The sequence below is a fragment of the Parambassis ranga genome, chromosome 1, assembly GCF_900634625.1.
Source record: "Parambassis ranga chromosome 1, fParRan2.1, whole genome shotgun sequence".
NCBI classification, from domain to species: Eukaryota; Metazoa; Chordata; class Actinopteri; family Ambassidae; genus Parambassis; species Parambassis ranga.
Window position 1 is genome coordinate 7,501 of NC_041022.1, and position 16,239 is coordinate 23,739.

The 16,239-nt window shown below is 52.0% G+C and overlaps 1 protein-coding gene across 1 annotated transcript; it reads right to left on the reverse strand.

Annotated features, from left to right (window-relative positions):
* Window positions 1-2,809: 2,809 nt before the first annotated feature.
* Window positions 2,810-4,406, reverse strand: LOC114441575 (uncharacterized). Its single transcript, XM_028414567.1, has 4 exons — window positions 4,389-4,406; window positions 3,909-4,075; window positions 3,576-3,830; window positions 2,810-3,458 (listed from the first exon to the last, which is right to left on the reverse strand). Exons 2-4 carry the CDS (start codon window positions 4,071-4,073, stop codon window positions 2,868-2,870), a joined length of 1,011 nt encoding a protein of 336 aa, XP_028270368.1. The 5' UTR covers window positions 4,074-4,075; window positions 4,389-4,406; the 3' UTR covers window positions 2,810-2,867.
* Window positions 4,407-16,239: the final 11,833 nt, after the last annotated feature.

A 16,239-nucleotide genomic window follows, 5' to 3' on the forward strand; every position in this document is an offset into this window, starting at 1 on the left:
TCGAAAGGTCTCAAAATCACACCAGGCAGACAAAACACAAAAATATAGACTCAGAAAAATACTCAGGCTGCTGGAGAACAGGACGGCTGGAAGTCAGGTAGTAGACGAGACGAACTGCCACCGAGTGAGGGGATCACGGCAGACAAAAGGACACAGGTGAGGCACATTAGGGAGGAGCAGGTGATCACCAGGAGGAGGAGGAGGGAGAAGACGAGGAGGGGCCAGCCAAGACACCTGAAATGAGAGGAGTCAGTGATTTCAAAATGAGGCAAACATAATCAAACAATGTACAACTGCCCTGGCTCACGCTGGGACCCTGACGGTGGCAGCGACAGAGAAACAGCGCGTGTGCGTTTCTATGGGCAGAGCGGTGGCTGCTGCTGAATGCCTGTTGTGATTCCAGCTTCCTATTATTTAAATTATGATTATTATGATTATTATTATTATTATTATTATTATTAGTGCTCTGAAATTATGCCGGCTTTCACCAAAGCCCGGTCTCTTCACGTTAACTTCCCTGAGCCACTCGTCCTCCTCCTCCAGCCAGCCCTGATGTGCGATCGGACCCTCGCATCTCAGCTTTAAGACAGACTCTTACCCAGGAAACTGCTCCGCGTCCTCCGCAAGCCGCTCACGTGTCCATCAGCGGCGACTCAGCAAAAACCGGCTGGATATCAGTGAGGAGAGCCAGTGAAGCCTCTCTCTCTCTCTCTCCACGGTGGCAGCGACAGAGAAACAGCGCGTGTGCGTTTCTATGGGCAGAGCGGTGGCTGCTGCTGAATGCCTGTTGTGATTCCAGCTTCCTCTGTACACTTTATTAATACATAAACACCATCTGCGGACATACGTGGTCCGGCATTTTAATCACATGCACCACAGTGATTCCTCATTCATCCTTACCAGTGGCTGACTCTGCAGAACATTTATGACGGCAATAAACAGGAAACAACGGCGCGAGTTCAAACCTGCCAGCTTCCCTCTCATCGCTGTCAGACTCACAGCCACACCCGTGGCCGGCTGGCTGTTGGGAAATTATTATTATTGTTAGTGCTCTGAAATTATGCCGGCTTTCACCAAAGCTCGGACAGGAGTCACAGATCAGCAGCCAGGGTGAAAGGTGGAAAAAAACACACGTTAACTTCCCTGAGCCACTCGTCCTCCTCCTCCAGCCAGCCCTGATGTGCGATCGGACCCTCGCATCTCAGCTTTAAGACAGACTCTTACCCAGGAAACTGCTCCGCGTCCTCCGCAAGCCGCTCACGTGTCCATCAGCGGCGATTCAGCAAAAACCGGCTGGATATCAGTGAGGAGAGCCGGTGAAGCCTCTCTCTCTCTCTCTCTCTCCACGGTGGCAGCGACAGAGAAACAGCGCGTGTGCGTTTCTATGGGCAGAGCGGTGGCTGCTGCTGAATGCCTGTTGTGATTCCAGCTTCCTCTGTACACTTTATTAATACATAAAGACCATCTTCGGACGTACGTTGTCCGGCATTTTAATCACATGCACCACAGCGATTCCTCATTCATCCTTACCAGTGGCTGACTCTGCAGAATATTTATTACGACAATAAACAGGAAACAACGGCGCGAGTTCAAACCTGCCAGCTTCCCTCTCATCGCTGTCAGACTCACAGCCACACCCGTGGCCGGCTGGCTGTTGGGAAATTATTATTACAACTTTGGTGCTTCTACCTGCCTGGGAAAGCATAAATTCTAACTTACAAGTCCATCATTTTACACCTGAGGAAGCTCGTAGAGACATGGGACCAAGACCTATCGACTCAGAATGGCCTGAAATGTATGTGTGCCAAGTTTGGTGCGTCTATGTGCCTGGGAAAGCATAAATTCTTCCAAGTCCATGATTTTACACCTTCACTTAGTTAAAGTTCCAATGACGAACTCCAATAACGAACTCACCAATAACGAACTCACCGATAACGAACTCCAATAACGAACTCACCGATAACGAACTCCAATAACGAACTCACCAATAACGAACTCACCGATAACGAACTCCAATAACGAACTCACCGATAACGAACTCCAATAACGAACTCACCAATAACGAACTCACCGATAACGAACTCCAATAACGAACTCACCGATAACGAACTCCAATAACGAACTCACCAATAACGAACTCCAATAACGAACTCACCGATAACGAACTCCAATAACGAACTCACCGATAACGAACTCCAATAACGAACTCACCGATAACGAACTCCAATAACGAACTCACCGATAACGAACTCCAATAACGAACTCACCGATAACGAACTCCAATAACGAACTCACCGATAACGAACTCCAATAACGAACTCACCGATAACGAACTCCAATAACGAACTCACCGATAACGAACTCACCGATAACGAACTCCAATAACGAACTCACCGATAACGAACTCCAATAACGAACTCACCGATAACGAACTCACCAATGACGAAGTCTAACGAATACTAACCATGACATCAAAGACGACATAACTCTCTGTAAAGAATTACACATGTAGACAAATAATGCTCCCCAAACTCTGTATTAAGCACTTAAACATTAGCCAGTTTCTGAAAACGTTTCTGAAAAAATAAAATCTTCATAAAAATACATTTTAGCTTTGGTATAAAAATAAATATTCCTTTTCTTTTCAAGGAGAAAAACGGTTTATGCAAATAAAAAAAAATCCTTTACCAAAGGACTACTTTAAAAATAAATCTGCTGAAAAAGTTTCTGAAAACAATAAAATCTTAATAAAAATAATTTCAGCTTTCGTATGAACATAAATACTCCTTTTCTTTTCAAGGCCCTAAAATTTTATACAAATAAAAAAAATCCTTTACTAAAAAGGACTACTTTGAAAATAAATATGCTCAAAACTGTCTAAAGTTGGTTTTCTGACCTACAGTTCGGTTTCCTGACTCATTTGAGTCTCCTCTACCACCTGAGTTGGCTTTACAGCATGAGATGCAGAAACTTCTGTGCTGCATGGATTTACTGTGGCTGGATTTCTTAGCATCAAACTGTTCCACAGGGTCAGACATTCCAGTGCCAACTCCTTCAAATTTAAAGTGTAGTTTCCTCTTAGTTGCACGTGATTGTCCGCACGGTAACTCATCCTCGTCGCTGCAAGGTTCTGGTTGGACATCCACAGACATGTTAGGGAGGAACTCCCTTCCCCTTTTACGAGCCGTTTCTGAATCCTCAGAGAGAAATGTTGGTGAACTGTATCCCTCACTTTCCAAGACGGGCTCATCCTCATCTTCAGTTGTTTCGTCCTCAGTGGGGCTTCTTTCTTCCACATCTGCCATAGCCATGTTCATCGCCCTCAATCTTAAATCTCTAACTTTTGAGGCTTCCTTCTTGTCAGGCAGCGCCACGTAGAAACGCTCAGCGGTTTTTGTATCATGACACATAGCCTTAGCCAGCTTTTCTTTTTCCTCGACAGTGAGATATTTGCTGGCCTGCAAATAGAAAAACAAAACAAAAAACATATTCTGTATGTCCTGTTTTATCCATAAAATCACAATGGCTTCAAAAAAAAAAAAAAAAAAAAAAAAAAAAAAATCACACAAACTTACTTGGGTGGAGGCACTGCTCCGTATCTTGTTGAAAGTGATAATACCTCCCAGGCCAGCATCTCTCCAGGCAGCTTGAAGGAAGTGGACAGGTTTCACAATTTGGTTCCCACGGATGGATGCAAAGACATAACTGCAATCGTCATGAATCTTTTGGACAGAGAGGATCTCTATCAATTTTCTCAGCCAGGAATGCTCGGTCGTGGTGACAAACAAGGATGCCTGTCCATATGTACGCACAGTTTTGTGTTCGTCAACCTGGGGAGAATAATTCAGAACATTAGTATTGGTCTGTTTTACACTGCACATTTCAGTCCTTAGTTCAAAGCAACTCACTGTGATATGGAATCCATGCTTGGTACGTTCTGCGTTCAAGACATTTTCCTTGGTCATGTTTGTCATGACAACAGATCTGTGTCCCGTCAGGACACACAGGTAGCCCATGAGGTAGCCCATCAGTTTGTTATACTCAAGAAGCAAGTTTGGATCTTCACAGAGCATGTCTGTTATGATGAAGAGTCACCCAGAAGAAAACGTCAAAAAACACAGCTACACAATGACACAAGGAGCTTCTGAATCCTCATCTACTACTACAACAACAACAACGTTTCAATGCATTTACATGTATTTAGCTCAGTCAATTAGCATGCTTTACTAACACGGATAAAAATTTTTGCATCAACACTGGGTCACAAACACATGTAAACGTTGCATAAGGTTCCAAGGAACCCTTTCCAACAACTTTTAACATGATTACAGTCTGTTTTTTATGATATTTCCGTCGAATTGTGAAGGGCAAATCTCAAGGTAACTTACCATTCGGGGGAGAGCTCACGAAGCACTTCCTGGTTCCTCCGAGACGTTAGCCAATCGACCTCTGCCGACACGCTTACCTGTAATACATGCGACTCTAAAAATGACATTGCATCGGAAAGTTGAAATGCACATTTTGCTCTGAAATTACGCCGGCTTTCACGACAGCTCGGACAACAATCGCTGCAGAAACATGAGCCCACGCGTCCACAGTCCATTCACATAACTGGCGTAACTCACCTGCGCTGCCTCCCGGTAAAGCTGTGCTCGCTCTCTGACATCCATCTCTGCCACGCCGCTCGCAGCTTGGCTTTAAACGCCCCGTTTACTCCGATATCCAGCGGTTGAAGCTCTTTGGTTAACCCTCCCGGGATGACAGGGAGCTCCGAGTTCGTCTGCTTCACCTGTTGTTTTTACTCCAGCGGTGAGATGGTCGCGCATGCAGTCACAGATCAGCAGCGAGGGTGAAAGGTGGAAAAAACCACCCGGTCTCTTCACGTAAACATCCCTGAGCCGCTCGTCCTCCTCCTCCAGCCAGCCCTGATGTGCGATCGGACCCTGGCATCTCAGCTTTAAGACAGACAATTACCGTACGTTGCGCTGCAGAGGTGAAAAAAACCGGCTGGATATCAGTGAGGAGCCGGTTAAGCCTCTCTCTCTCTCTCTCTCGCTCCACGGCGGCTGTCAGGGAGGTTGCAGACGGACTCAAGCGCAGGACGGGAGACAGGCAGAGGTTAAATTAAAGTAGTTTATTGTGCCCGAAAACTCAGGGAACACAGTTCAAAAGCACCAGATCTCAGGGCAAAAACGTAGGCGCTGCACAAGCCGGCAGGAGGGACACACACACACACACACACACACACACACACGCAGGGTTGAGTCACCACGGTTCTCAAAAATAATAATAAAAAATACACAAATACTAGGCTCAGAAAAATACTCACGCTGCTGGAGAACAGGACGGCTGGAAGTCAGGTAGTAGACGAGACGAACTGCCACCGAGTGAGGGGATCAGGGCAGACAAAAGGACACAGGTGAGGCACATTAGGGAGGAGCAGGTGATCACCAGGAGGAGAGGGAGGGAGAAGACGAGGAGGGGCCAGCCAAGACACCTGAAATGAGAGGGGAGTCAGTGATTTCAAAATGAGGCAAACATAATCAAACAATATACAACCGCCCTGGCTCACGCTGGGACCCTGACGGTGGCAGCGACAGAGAAACGGCGCGTGTGCGTTTCTATGGGCAGAGCGGTGGCTGCTGCTGAATGCCTGTTGTGATTCCAGCTTCCTCTGTACACTTTATTAATAAATAAAGACCATCTTCGGACATACGTGGTCCCGCATTTTAATCACATGCACCGCCGATGTCCAGCGGTTGGAGTTCTTTGTAAAAATAATAATAAAAACGTCAAAAAAACACAGCTACACAACAACGCAAGGAGCTTCTAAATTCTCATCTACAACAATTTTTATTGTTTTTTTTAAATGACTTTTTTTTATTATTTTTATTGCATTTCAATACTAACCATGACTTCAAAGATGAAATAACTCTCTGTAAAGAATTACACATTTAGACAAATAATGCTCACCAAACTCTTTATTAACCACTTGAACATTAGCCAGTTTATGAATAAAAAAAAATCTTTCAAATCTTTTTCAAGGCCCCAAAATTTTATACAAATAAAAAAAATCCTAAAAAGGACTACTTTGAAAACAAATCTGCTGAAAAAAAACAAAAAAATCTTCATGGAAATAATTTTAGCTTTGGTATAAAAATAAATATTCCTTTTCTTTTCAAGGCCCCAAAATTTTATACAAATAAAAAAAATCCTTTACTAAAAAGGACTACTTTAAAAATAAATCTGCTGAAAAAGTTTCTGAAAACAATAAAATCTTAATAAAAATAATTTCAGCTTTCGTATAAAAATAAATATTCCTTTTCTTTTCAAGGCCCACAACGGTTTATACAAATAAAAAAAAATCCTTTACCAAAGGACTACTTTGAAAATAAATCTGCTGAAAAGGTTTCTGAAAAAAATACAATATTCATAAAAATACATTTCAGCTTTGGTATAAAAATAAATATTCCTTTTCTTTTCAAGGCCCGCAACGGTTTATACAAATAAAAAAAAATCCTTTACCAAAGGACTACTTTGAACATAAATCGGCTGAAAAAAAACATAAAATCTTCATGAAAATAATTTTAGCTTTGGTAGAAAAATAAATATTCCTTTTCTTTTCAAGGCCCGCAACGGTTTATACAAATAAAAAAAAATCCTTTACTAAAAAGGACTACTTTGAAAACAAATCTGCTGAAAAAGTTTCTGAAAAAAAAAATAAAATCTTCAGAGCAGAACATTGACAGAGCGCCGGTTCCGCCGCGGCTGGACTCGGGCCGCCGAGACCTTTCCGTAGGCGCCTCCGGCGAGGCTCTACGCCCGGAGACGGGCGAGCCGCTCAGCCAGGGCCCAGGGTGTCGGTCTCTATGCCTCCACGTGCCTTCGGCCCCTCTTCTCGGGGGCCGCGACCCGGAGGACGGCTCTGCGGGTCCGGGCCCGACGTATGTCGCGGAGCTCTCCGAGAGCTTTCCGACGCAGCCGGCCCCGTCCCCCTGGCCCGTTGCGTTCCCGAGTTATGGCCGTGCAAACTCCAAAGGTCAGGAGGTCACCATTGAAAATGAGCGGAAGGTTACGGACCTGGGTTTCGGCGGCCTGCTCGGCCGCACGACGCGCTAGAGACCTGGGACCGCTCCCTGCCGAAAGCGGGCGTCCCCGCGACGGACCGAGCCGATTTTCGGGCTCGCGGCCCCTCGGGAAGGGCCCCGAAAAGGGCCCGGGATTCTCTGCGGTAGGCTGAATGGAAGTAGATGTGAAAGTGTAATATACTGGCAAGGGTTCGCACTCCGCAGCTATTCAATGATAATTTTCCCAGACTTTGAACGCAGATTTCTCCGGGACGGTGCGGCGCAGGCGGACCGTTCCGGGACGGCCCCGCTCGGCGCGGCGCCGCGCGCCGGACGGCCCGCCCCGCTCGTCCGTAGCGCCTTCCCCTGCGGAGTTCGGCCCAGGAGAGAGCCACGTGTCTGGGGCCGACGCGTCGCGACAGGCCCCTCCGAGCCCTTTCCGTACGCGTCCGCGCCACGCGTCTGCGACCTTCCTTTGCCGAGATACGGCGCTTAACGAGGTGAAGGTTTTCGGACTTCGGCGGCCCGTGCCTCCGGAAGGCGAGGGCCCAGAGCGCCGGTTCCGCCGCGGCTGGACTCGGGCCGCCGAGACCTTTCCGTAGGCGCCTCCGGCGAGGCTCTACGCCCGGGGACGGGCGAGCCGCTCAGCCAGGGCCCAGGGTGTCGGTCTCTATGCCTCCACGTGCCTTCGGCCCCTCTTCTCGGGGGCCGCGACCCGGAGGACGGCTCTGCGGGTCCGGGCCCGACGTATGTCGCGGAGCTCTCCGAGAGCTTTCCGACGCAGCCGGCCCCGTCCCCCTGGCCCGTTGCGTTCCCGAGTTATGGCCGTGCAAACTCCAAAGGTCAGGAGGTCACCATTGAAAATGAGCGGAAGGTTACGGACCTGGGTTTCGGCGGCCTGCTCGGCCGCACGACGCGCTAGAGACCTGGGACCGCTCCCTGCCGAAAGCGGGCGTCCCCGCGACGGACCGAGCCGATTTTCGGGCTCGCGGCCCCTCGGGAAGGGCCCCGAAAAGGGCCCGGGATTCTCTGCGGTAGGCTGAATGGAAGTAGATGTGAAAGTGTAATATACTGGCAAGGGTTCGCACTCCGCAGCTATTCAATGATAATTTTCCCAGACTTTGAACGCAGATTTCTCCGGGACGGTGCGGCGCAGGCGGACCGTTCCGGGACGGCCCCGCTCGGCGCGGCGCCGCGCGCCGGACGGCCCGCCCCGCTCGTCCGTAGCGCCTTCCCCTGCGGAGTTCGGCCCAGGAGAGAGCCACGTGTCTGGGGCCGACGCGTCGCGACAGGCCCCTCCGAGCCCTTTCCGTACGCGTCCGCGCCACGCGTCTGCGACCTTCCTTTGCCGAGATACGGCGCTTAACGAGGTGAAGGTTTTCGGACTTCGGCGGCCCGTGCCTCCGGAAGGCGAGGGCCCAGAGCGCCGGTTCCGCCGCGGCTGGACTCGGGCCGCCGAGACCTTTCCGTAGGCGCCTCCGGCGAGGCTCTACGCCCGGAGACGGGCGAGCCGCTCAGCCAGGGCCCAGGGTGTCGGTCTCTATGCCTCCACGTGCCTTCGGCCCCTCTTCTCGGGGGCCGCGACCCGGAGGACGGCTCTGCGGGTCCGGGCCCGACGTATGTCGCGGAGCTCTCCGAGAGCTTTCCGACGCAGCCGGCCCCGTCCCCCTGGCCCGTTGCGTTCCCGAGCTATGGCCGTGCAAACTCCAAAGGTCAGGAGGTCACCATTGAAAATGAGCGGAAGGTTACGGACCTGGGTTTCGGCGGCCTGCTCGGCCGCACGACGCGCTAGAGACCTGGGACCGCTCCCTGCCGAAAGCGGGCGTCCCCGCGACGGACCGAGCCGATTTTCGGGCTCGCGGCCCCTCGGGAAGGGCCCCGAAAAGGGCCCGGGATTCTCTGCGGTAGGCTGAATGGAAGTAGATGTGAAAGTGTAATATACTGGCAAGGGTTCGCACTCCGCAGCTATTCAATGATAATTTTCCCAGACTTTGAACGCAGATTTCTCCGGGACGGTGCGGCGCAGGCGGACCGTTCCGGGACGGCCCCGCTCGGCGCGGCGCCGCGCGCCGGACGGCCCGCCCCGCTCGTCCGTAGCGCCTTCCCCTGCGGAGTTCGGCCCAGGAGAGAGCCACGTGTCTGGGGCCGACGCGTCGCGACAGGCCCCTCCGAGCCCTTTCCGTACGCGTCCGCGCCACGCGTCTGCGACCTTCCTTTGCCGAGATACGGCGCTTAACGAGGTGAAGGTTTTCGGACTTCGGCGGCCCGTGCCTCCGGAAGGCGAGGGCCCAGAGCGCCGGTTCCGCCGCGGCTGGACTCGGGCCGCCGAGACCTTTCCGTAGGCGCCTCCGGCGAGGCTCTACGCCCGGAGACGGGCGAGCCGCTCAGCCAGGGCCCAGGGTGTCGGTCTCTATGCCTCCACGTGCCTTCGGCCCCTCTTCTCGGGGGCCGCGACCCGGAGGACGGCTCTGCGGGTCCGGGCCCGACGTATGTCGCGGAGCTCTCCGAGAGCTTTCCGACGCAGCCGGCCCCGTCCCCCTGGCCCGTTGCGTTCCCGAGCTATGGCCGTGCAAACTCCAAAGGTCAGGAGGTCACCATTGAAAATGAGCGGAAGGTTACGGACCTGGGTTTCGGCGGCCTGCTCGGCCGCACGACGCGCTAGAGACCTGGGACCGCTCCCTGCCGAAAGCGGGCGTCCCCGCGACGGACCGAGCCGATTTTCGGGCTCGCGGCCCCTCGGGAAGGGCCCCGAAAAGGGCCCGGGATTCTCTGCGGTAGGCTGAATGGAAGTAGATGTGAAAGTGTAATATACTGGCAAGGGTTCGCACTCCGCAGCTATTCAATGATAATTTTCCCAGACTTTGAACGCAGATTTCTCCGGGACGGTGCGGCGCAGGCGGACCGTTCCGGGACGGCCCCGCTCGGCGCGGCGCCGCGCGCCGGACGGCCCGCCCCGCTCGTCCGTAGCGCCTTCCCCTGCGGAGTTCGGCCCAGGAGAGAGCCACGTGTCTGGGGCCGACGCGTCGCGACAGGCCCCTCCGAGCCCTTTCCGTACGCGTCCGCGCCACGCGTCTGCGACCTTCCTTTGCCGAGATACGGCGCTTAACGAGGTGAAGGTTTTCGGACTTCGGCGGCCCGTGTCTCCGGAAGGCGAGGGCCCAGAGCGCCGGTTCCGCCGCGGCTGGACTCGGGCCGCCGAGACCTTTCCGTAGGCGCCTCCGGCGAGGCTCTACGCCCGGAGACGGGCGAGCCGCTCAGCCAGGGCCCAGGGTGTCGGTCTCTATGCCTCCACGTGCCTTCGGCCCCTCTTCTCGGGGGCCGCGACCCGGAGGACGGCTCTGCGGGTCCGGGCCCGACGTATGTCGCGGAGCTCTCCGAGAGCTTTCCGACGCAGCCGGCCCCGTCCCCCTGGCCCGTTGCGTTCCCGAGCTATGGCCGTGCAAACTCCAAAGGTCAGGAGGTCACCATTGAAAATGAGCGGAAGGTTACGGACCTGGGTTTCGGCGGCCTGCTCGGCCGCACGACGCGCTAGAGACCTGGGACCGCTCCCTGCCGAAAGCGGGCGTCCCCGCGACGGACCGAGCCGATTTTCGGGCTCGCGGCCCCTCGGGAAGGGCCCCGAAAAGGGCCCGGGATTCTCTGCGGTAGGCTGAATGGAAGTAGATGTGAAAGTGTAATATACTGGCAAGGGTTCGCACTCCGCAGCTATTCAATGATAATTTTCCCAGACTTTGAACGCAGATTTCTCCGGGACGGTGCGGCGCAGGCGGACCGTTCCGGGACGGCCCCGCTCGGCGCGGCGCCGCGCGCCGGACGGCCCGCCCCGCTCGTCCGTAGCGCCTTCCCCTGCGGAGTTCGGCCCAGGAGAGAGCCACGTGTCTGGGGCCGACGCGTCGCGACAGGCCCCTCCGAGCCCTTTCCGTACGCGTCCGCGCCACGCGTCTGCGACCTTCCTTTGCCGAGATACGGCGCTTAACGAGGTGAAGGTTTTCGGACTTCGGCGGCCCGTGCCTCCGGAAGGCGAGGGCCCAGAGCGCCGGTTCCGCCGCGGCTGGACTCGGGCCGCCGAGACCTTTCCGTAGGCGCCTCCGGCGAGGCTCTACGCCCGGAGACGGGCGAGCCGCTCAGCCAGGGCCCAGGGTGTCGGTCTCTATGCCTCCACGTGCCTTCGGCCCCTCTTCTCGGGGGCCGCGACCCGGAGGACGGCTCTGCGGGTCCGGGCCCGACGTATGTCGCGGAGCTCTCCGAGAGCTTTCCGACGCAGCCGGCCCCGTCCCCCTGGCCCGTTGCGTTCCCGAGCTATGGCCGTGCAAACTCCAAAGGTCAGGAGGTCACCATTGAAAATGAGCGGAAGGTTACGGACCTGGGTTTCGGCGGCCTGCTCGGCCGCACGACGCGCTAGAGACCTGGGACCGCTCCCTGCCGAAAGCGGGCGTCCCCGCGACGGACCGAGCCGATTTTCGGGCTCGCGGCCCCTCGGGAAGGGCCCCGAAAAGGGCCCGGGATTCTCTGCGGTAGGCTGAATGGAAGTAGATGTGAAAGTGTAATATACTGGCAAGGGTTCGCACTCCGCAGCTATTCAATGATAATTTTCCCAGACTTTGAACGCAGATTTCTCCGGGACGGTGCGGCGCAGGCGGACCGTTCCGGGACGGCCCCGCTCGGCGCGGCGCCGCGCGCCGGACGGCCCGCCCCGCTCGTCCGTAGCGCCTTCCCCTGCGGAGTTCGGCCCAGGAGAGAGCCACGTGTCTGGGGCCGACGCGTCGCGACAGGCCCCTCCGAGCCCTTTCCGTACGCGTCCGCGCCACGCGTCTGCGACCTTCCTTTGCCGAGATACGGCGCTTAACGAGGTGAAGGTTTTCGGACTTCGGCGGCCCGTGCCTCCGGAAGGCGAGGGCCCAGAGCGCCGGTTCCGCCGCGGCTGGACTCGGGCCGCCGAGACCTTTCCGTAGGCGCCTCCGGCGAGGCTCTACGCCCGGGGACGGGCGAGCCGCTCAGCCAGGGCCCAGGGTGTCGGTCTCTATGCCTCCACGTGCCTTCGGCCCCTCTTCTCGGGGGCCGCGACCCGGAGGACGGCTCTGCGGGTCGGGACCCTTTTTCTTTTTAAGACTGCACTGAAGGAGTGTGTGTTACCACCCACAGACACACTCACAGACACACACACTGATTGTTTTTTCAAACCCCAGACCACAAACCCTATGGTAACCCCAAACACCAACCACTCATGTTTAATGATGTTTGTCACGCTGTGTATTTTTCTTTTTAAGACTGCACTGAAGGAGTGTGTGTTACCACCCGCGGACACACTCACAAAGACACACACTGATTGTTTTTTTTCTTCCATGTTGTGTGTTGTTACACTTTTAAATGACAACTTCCTGTATATATCTCCGGAACGCAAAGTCGCACAGACTTGAGACCCACGCCGAATGAAAGCCCGTCCTGACAAACGGGGGGGCAGGTCTTGATCCCGAGGCTCTAGCTCGTACGGTTCGGGAGATCCGAGCGGTCAAAGGATTTGCATAGCGCAAAATGGAGGTGTCCGATTTAAGACGCTTTACTCCATAGCTCGCCAACCGTACGTCCTAAAGCAACGGAGATGCGACCCACCCTCCATAAATCGGCCACGGGCTTTCCATCGGCGCCATCCGCAAGTCTGTGCGACCTTCCGTTCCGGAGATACCGAATAAAAATTGTAATAATAATGACACATTATAAAGTCTATATCTCCGGGACGAAAAGTCGCACGAACTCGCCGATGGCAGCGTTGGAAAGCCCGACCACGAATTGTGGGGGGTAGGTCGCGAGATATCCAAGTTTAAGTACCTTATTTTTCTTTATTATTATTATTATTACGATTGTTAACATTTTCAATTCAGCTCTTCCGGTTTTATTTTGAAACACTTCCGGCGGCACCGGAAGTACTGCGCAACGGTGTTGCTGCGAGTTTTAGCGGCTGAAAGCTGCTAAACCCGGCATTTTGTAGCAGCTTTCAACCGCCACGCGCCCCCTGGCGGCTTCACGCTAGTAATGCAGTCAACTGAAAATGCAGTAAACTGAAAATAAATGCATAAATAGGTTTTTCTGTGTCTTGTTTGGACAGAAAGCCCTTGATCCTAGCCATGTTTTTTCAGGTGGTAATAGGCAGACTTAGTAATGGCAGCAGACTGCGCTTCCTGAGGAAGCTGAGCTCCAACCATTGCACTACTACAGGCATATTTGCATGATATTTGGGGCGTATGGACTCACTCTCAGGAAGATTTTACAGTGTTTCTGGAGACCCTCAGTGCGGCCGGCCTTTTTCGCCCCCGGTGACCCCGGCGGCGCCTTGGGGTGGTTCCCCGGGGCGCGGCTAAAACACCTCGCAGCAGACACTTGTGGGCTTGGGGAGGCTCCCCTGTCGATGCTGGCGGTTTTTCGGCCAAAATCGCACTCGGTTTGGCTTTAAAACGACTTTGTACGCTTACTTGCAACGTTTGAATGAAAATAGACCTATACTTGCAACTACTTACCAAAAACCCTAACTCTATTACTGAGTAACTTGGAAGAGTACTGAGTAACTTAAAATATGACCTTTGACCTGGCCGCATTATATGGGAATAGATCTGAAAGCCGAACTTTACTAACTAACCCTAACTCTATTACTGAGTAACTTGGAAGATTACACTGAGTTCTAGGATTACTTCTGCATTCAGTTTGGTGGAGCTTGACTCCCCCAAGTGGCCATTTTGAGTTAGGGCACTTCAAGATTGAATCTGGAATTTGATGACGTCACATCCAGGTTCGTGGTCGGTTTCTACATCTATTTACATTGGGCACAATCTTGAATTATGAAGTTTGATGGTCCACATAGACAATGAATGGGTTTCCCATAACCCTAACCCTAACCCTAACCCTAACCCTAACCCCTAACCCTAACCCTAACCCTAACCCTAACCCTAACCCTAACCCTAACCCTAACCCTAACCCCCTAACCCCCTAACCCTAACCCTAACCCTAACCCTAACCCTAACCCTAACCCTAGACCTGATGAAGACCTGTTGAGGTCGAAACGTTGTTTTTATTGGCACACCTTCCTTATTTCATTATTTTAGTAAAACACAAATAATATTGTTTATTAAGGAAATAAGTATAGTTTTTCCTTTCCTCTTTTTGGAAAGTGTTTTTTGTTCTTTTGCTTTTTGAGTTTTTATAAACAACTTTTATTTAAAAAAAACAAAAACCAAAGATAACATTCCACGCCATGGATGGCTGGACAATGGTGCGTTATGGCCGGAGGCGCCAGCGCACCCAGAATCAGTTTGCTTGGGATGGGTACAGGGGCCCAGGGGATTGGACGGACCGAGCACGTCCCTTCTCCTCCAGGAGAAGGTTTCAGTTCCCTCCCCCTAACACTAACACCCTAGCCCTAGCCCTAGCCCTAGCTCTGTCAATGCACCAGAGCTGCTGGTACCTTCAGCTGCCTCTGATCGACCCACATTGCCTGCCACATTTTCTCTGACACGTCTTAAAAGGTTATCAGACAGCAGCCTTGCCACATCATTATTAACATGCTCAGACTTAGCAAGCACTGCATGAAAAAGCATCTTCATCAATGGTATAACTTTAGATATTGACACCCTTCTCTCTTCTGAGAGCTCCACTGTTGCCTGGTGAAATGGGGACAGTAAGGGTAAACACTCCTCTATTGTCTGATATTCTGGACAACACAGTGGGATTATATCTGTCCTCAGTGTTGCCAGGGCTGCTGCCACTGGCTCTCTCAGTTAAAATAAACGTTCCAACATGAGGTATGTGCTATTCCAGCGTGTGTCCACTTCAATCACTAGCTTCTGAGCCTGTCTTCCCATCTGTAACCGAACCCCATCCAGTTTCTCCTTAGCTGTGGTGCTTGTACGGAAATAGGTGACAATTTTTTTAGCTTTTGTACGTATTTCACATAGGGCAGGTATCTGGTCAAATGATTTGCGAACTAGCAAATTCAATGCATGGGCGATACAGATTGAGTGTCTGATTTGCAACGCTTTAGCACATGCAATCATGTTTGATGCAGCGTCTGTAACGAGGCATTTCGCCTTATTAGTAATCCCCCACTCTTCCATGTGGGTACGCACCACTTGCGCTAAATTCTCAGCTGTGTGACATGAAGGAAAATGCTCCACTCCAAGCAACACAGTGCCTAGCTTATCATGATCATCAATGAACTGGCAGGTGATTGACAGGTAGGCCTCCATATTCATAGAGGCTTTGATGTATCTCTCACCCACCATCTTCTTCAATGCCTGGGAGTTATTCATTTCAATTAATGCAGATACTTATTATGAGAATACATTAAATTATTGTTATACATATACACACCTTTCTGGTCGGGAGAACATAGTTGGGATCCAACAAATGGATGAGCTCCCTGAACCCCACATCTTCCACTACTGAAAATGGCTGCGAGTCTTTTATGACCATGTTGACCACAGCCTCATCCAGCACCTCCTTTCTGGAACCTGTAATGATAACAAACAATATAAAGTGCAACCCATTTATATGATACAAAAATAAACGGTACACACACTATGTTTGGAATAATGAAAATCGGATAATAATAGCTTACTTTGGCTGGTGTCTGCAGATACATTCTCATGTATTGCTCGATAATGCCTGAGCATTGAAGAGGTATTGTTGTTGTACACGAGCTCTCTGTCACACAGCAAACACCTCACCTAACAAACAAAAATGTGCAATATAATTACCACAAAAGTATTGCTGATGATACTCATACAATTACATAACAATGTAGGCCTACACCTTTTCTGCTCCCTCCCCACACACAATGGACATGAGGAGATTCCTAACAAAGACACGGAGAGTTAGAGTTGTTTTCAGCATTAACCCATATTGTAATAAGGCCAGGTTAGCTCATGTTAGCCTGCTAGCTTCAGCCTCGCCTAGCCAGTGCACAGCCACCTGCTCCTATTCTTATCAGCAAGAATAAAATACATGTGATGGACCATCATGACACAGTGGTGCATTATATGAACAGGCAAACACTGATGCAGCAGATGAGGCAGTGCGTCATTATAAACACATCCACAAGGTTTGTTGTGAATTCAGCAGTTTTATAAGCAAATAAAAATTAAGACATGCATCTTTTTGTAAGTTAGTATTTTTAGTGTTTCAG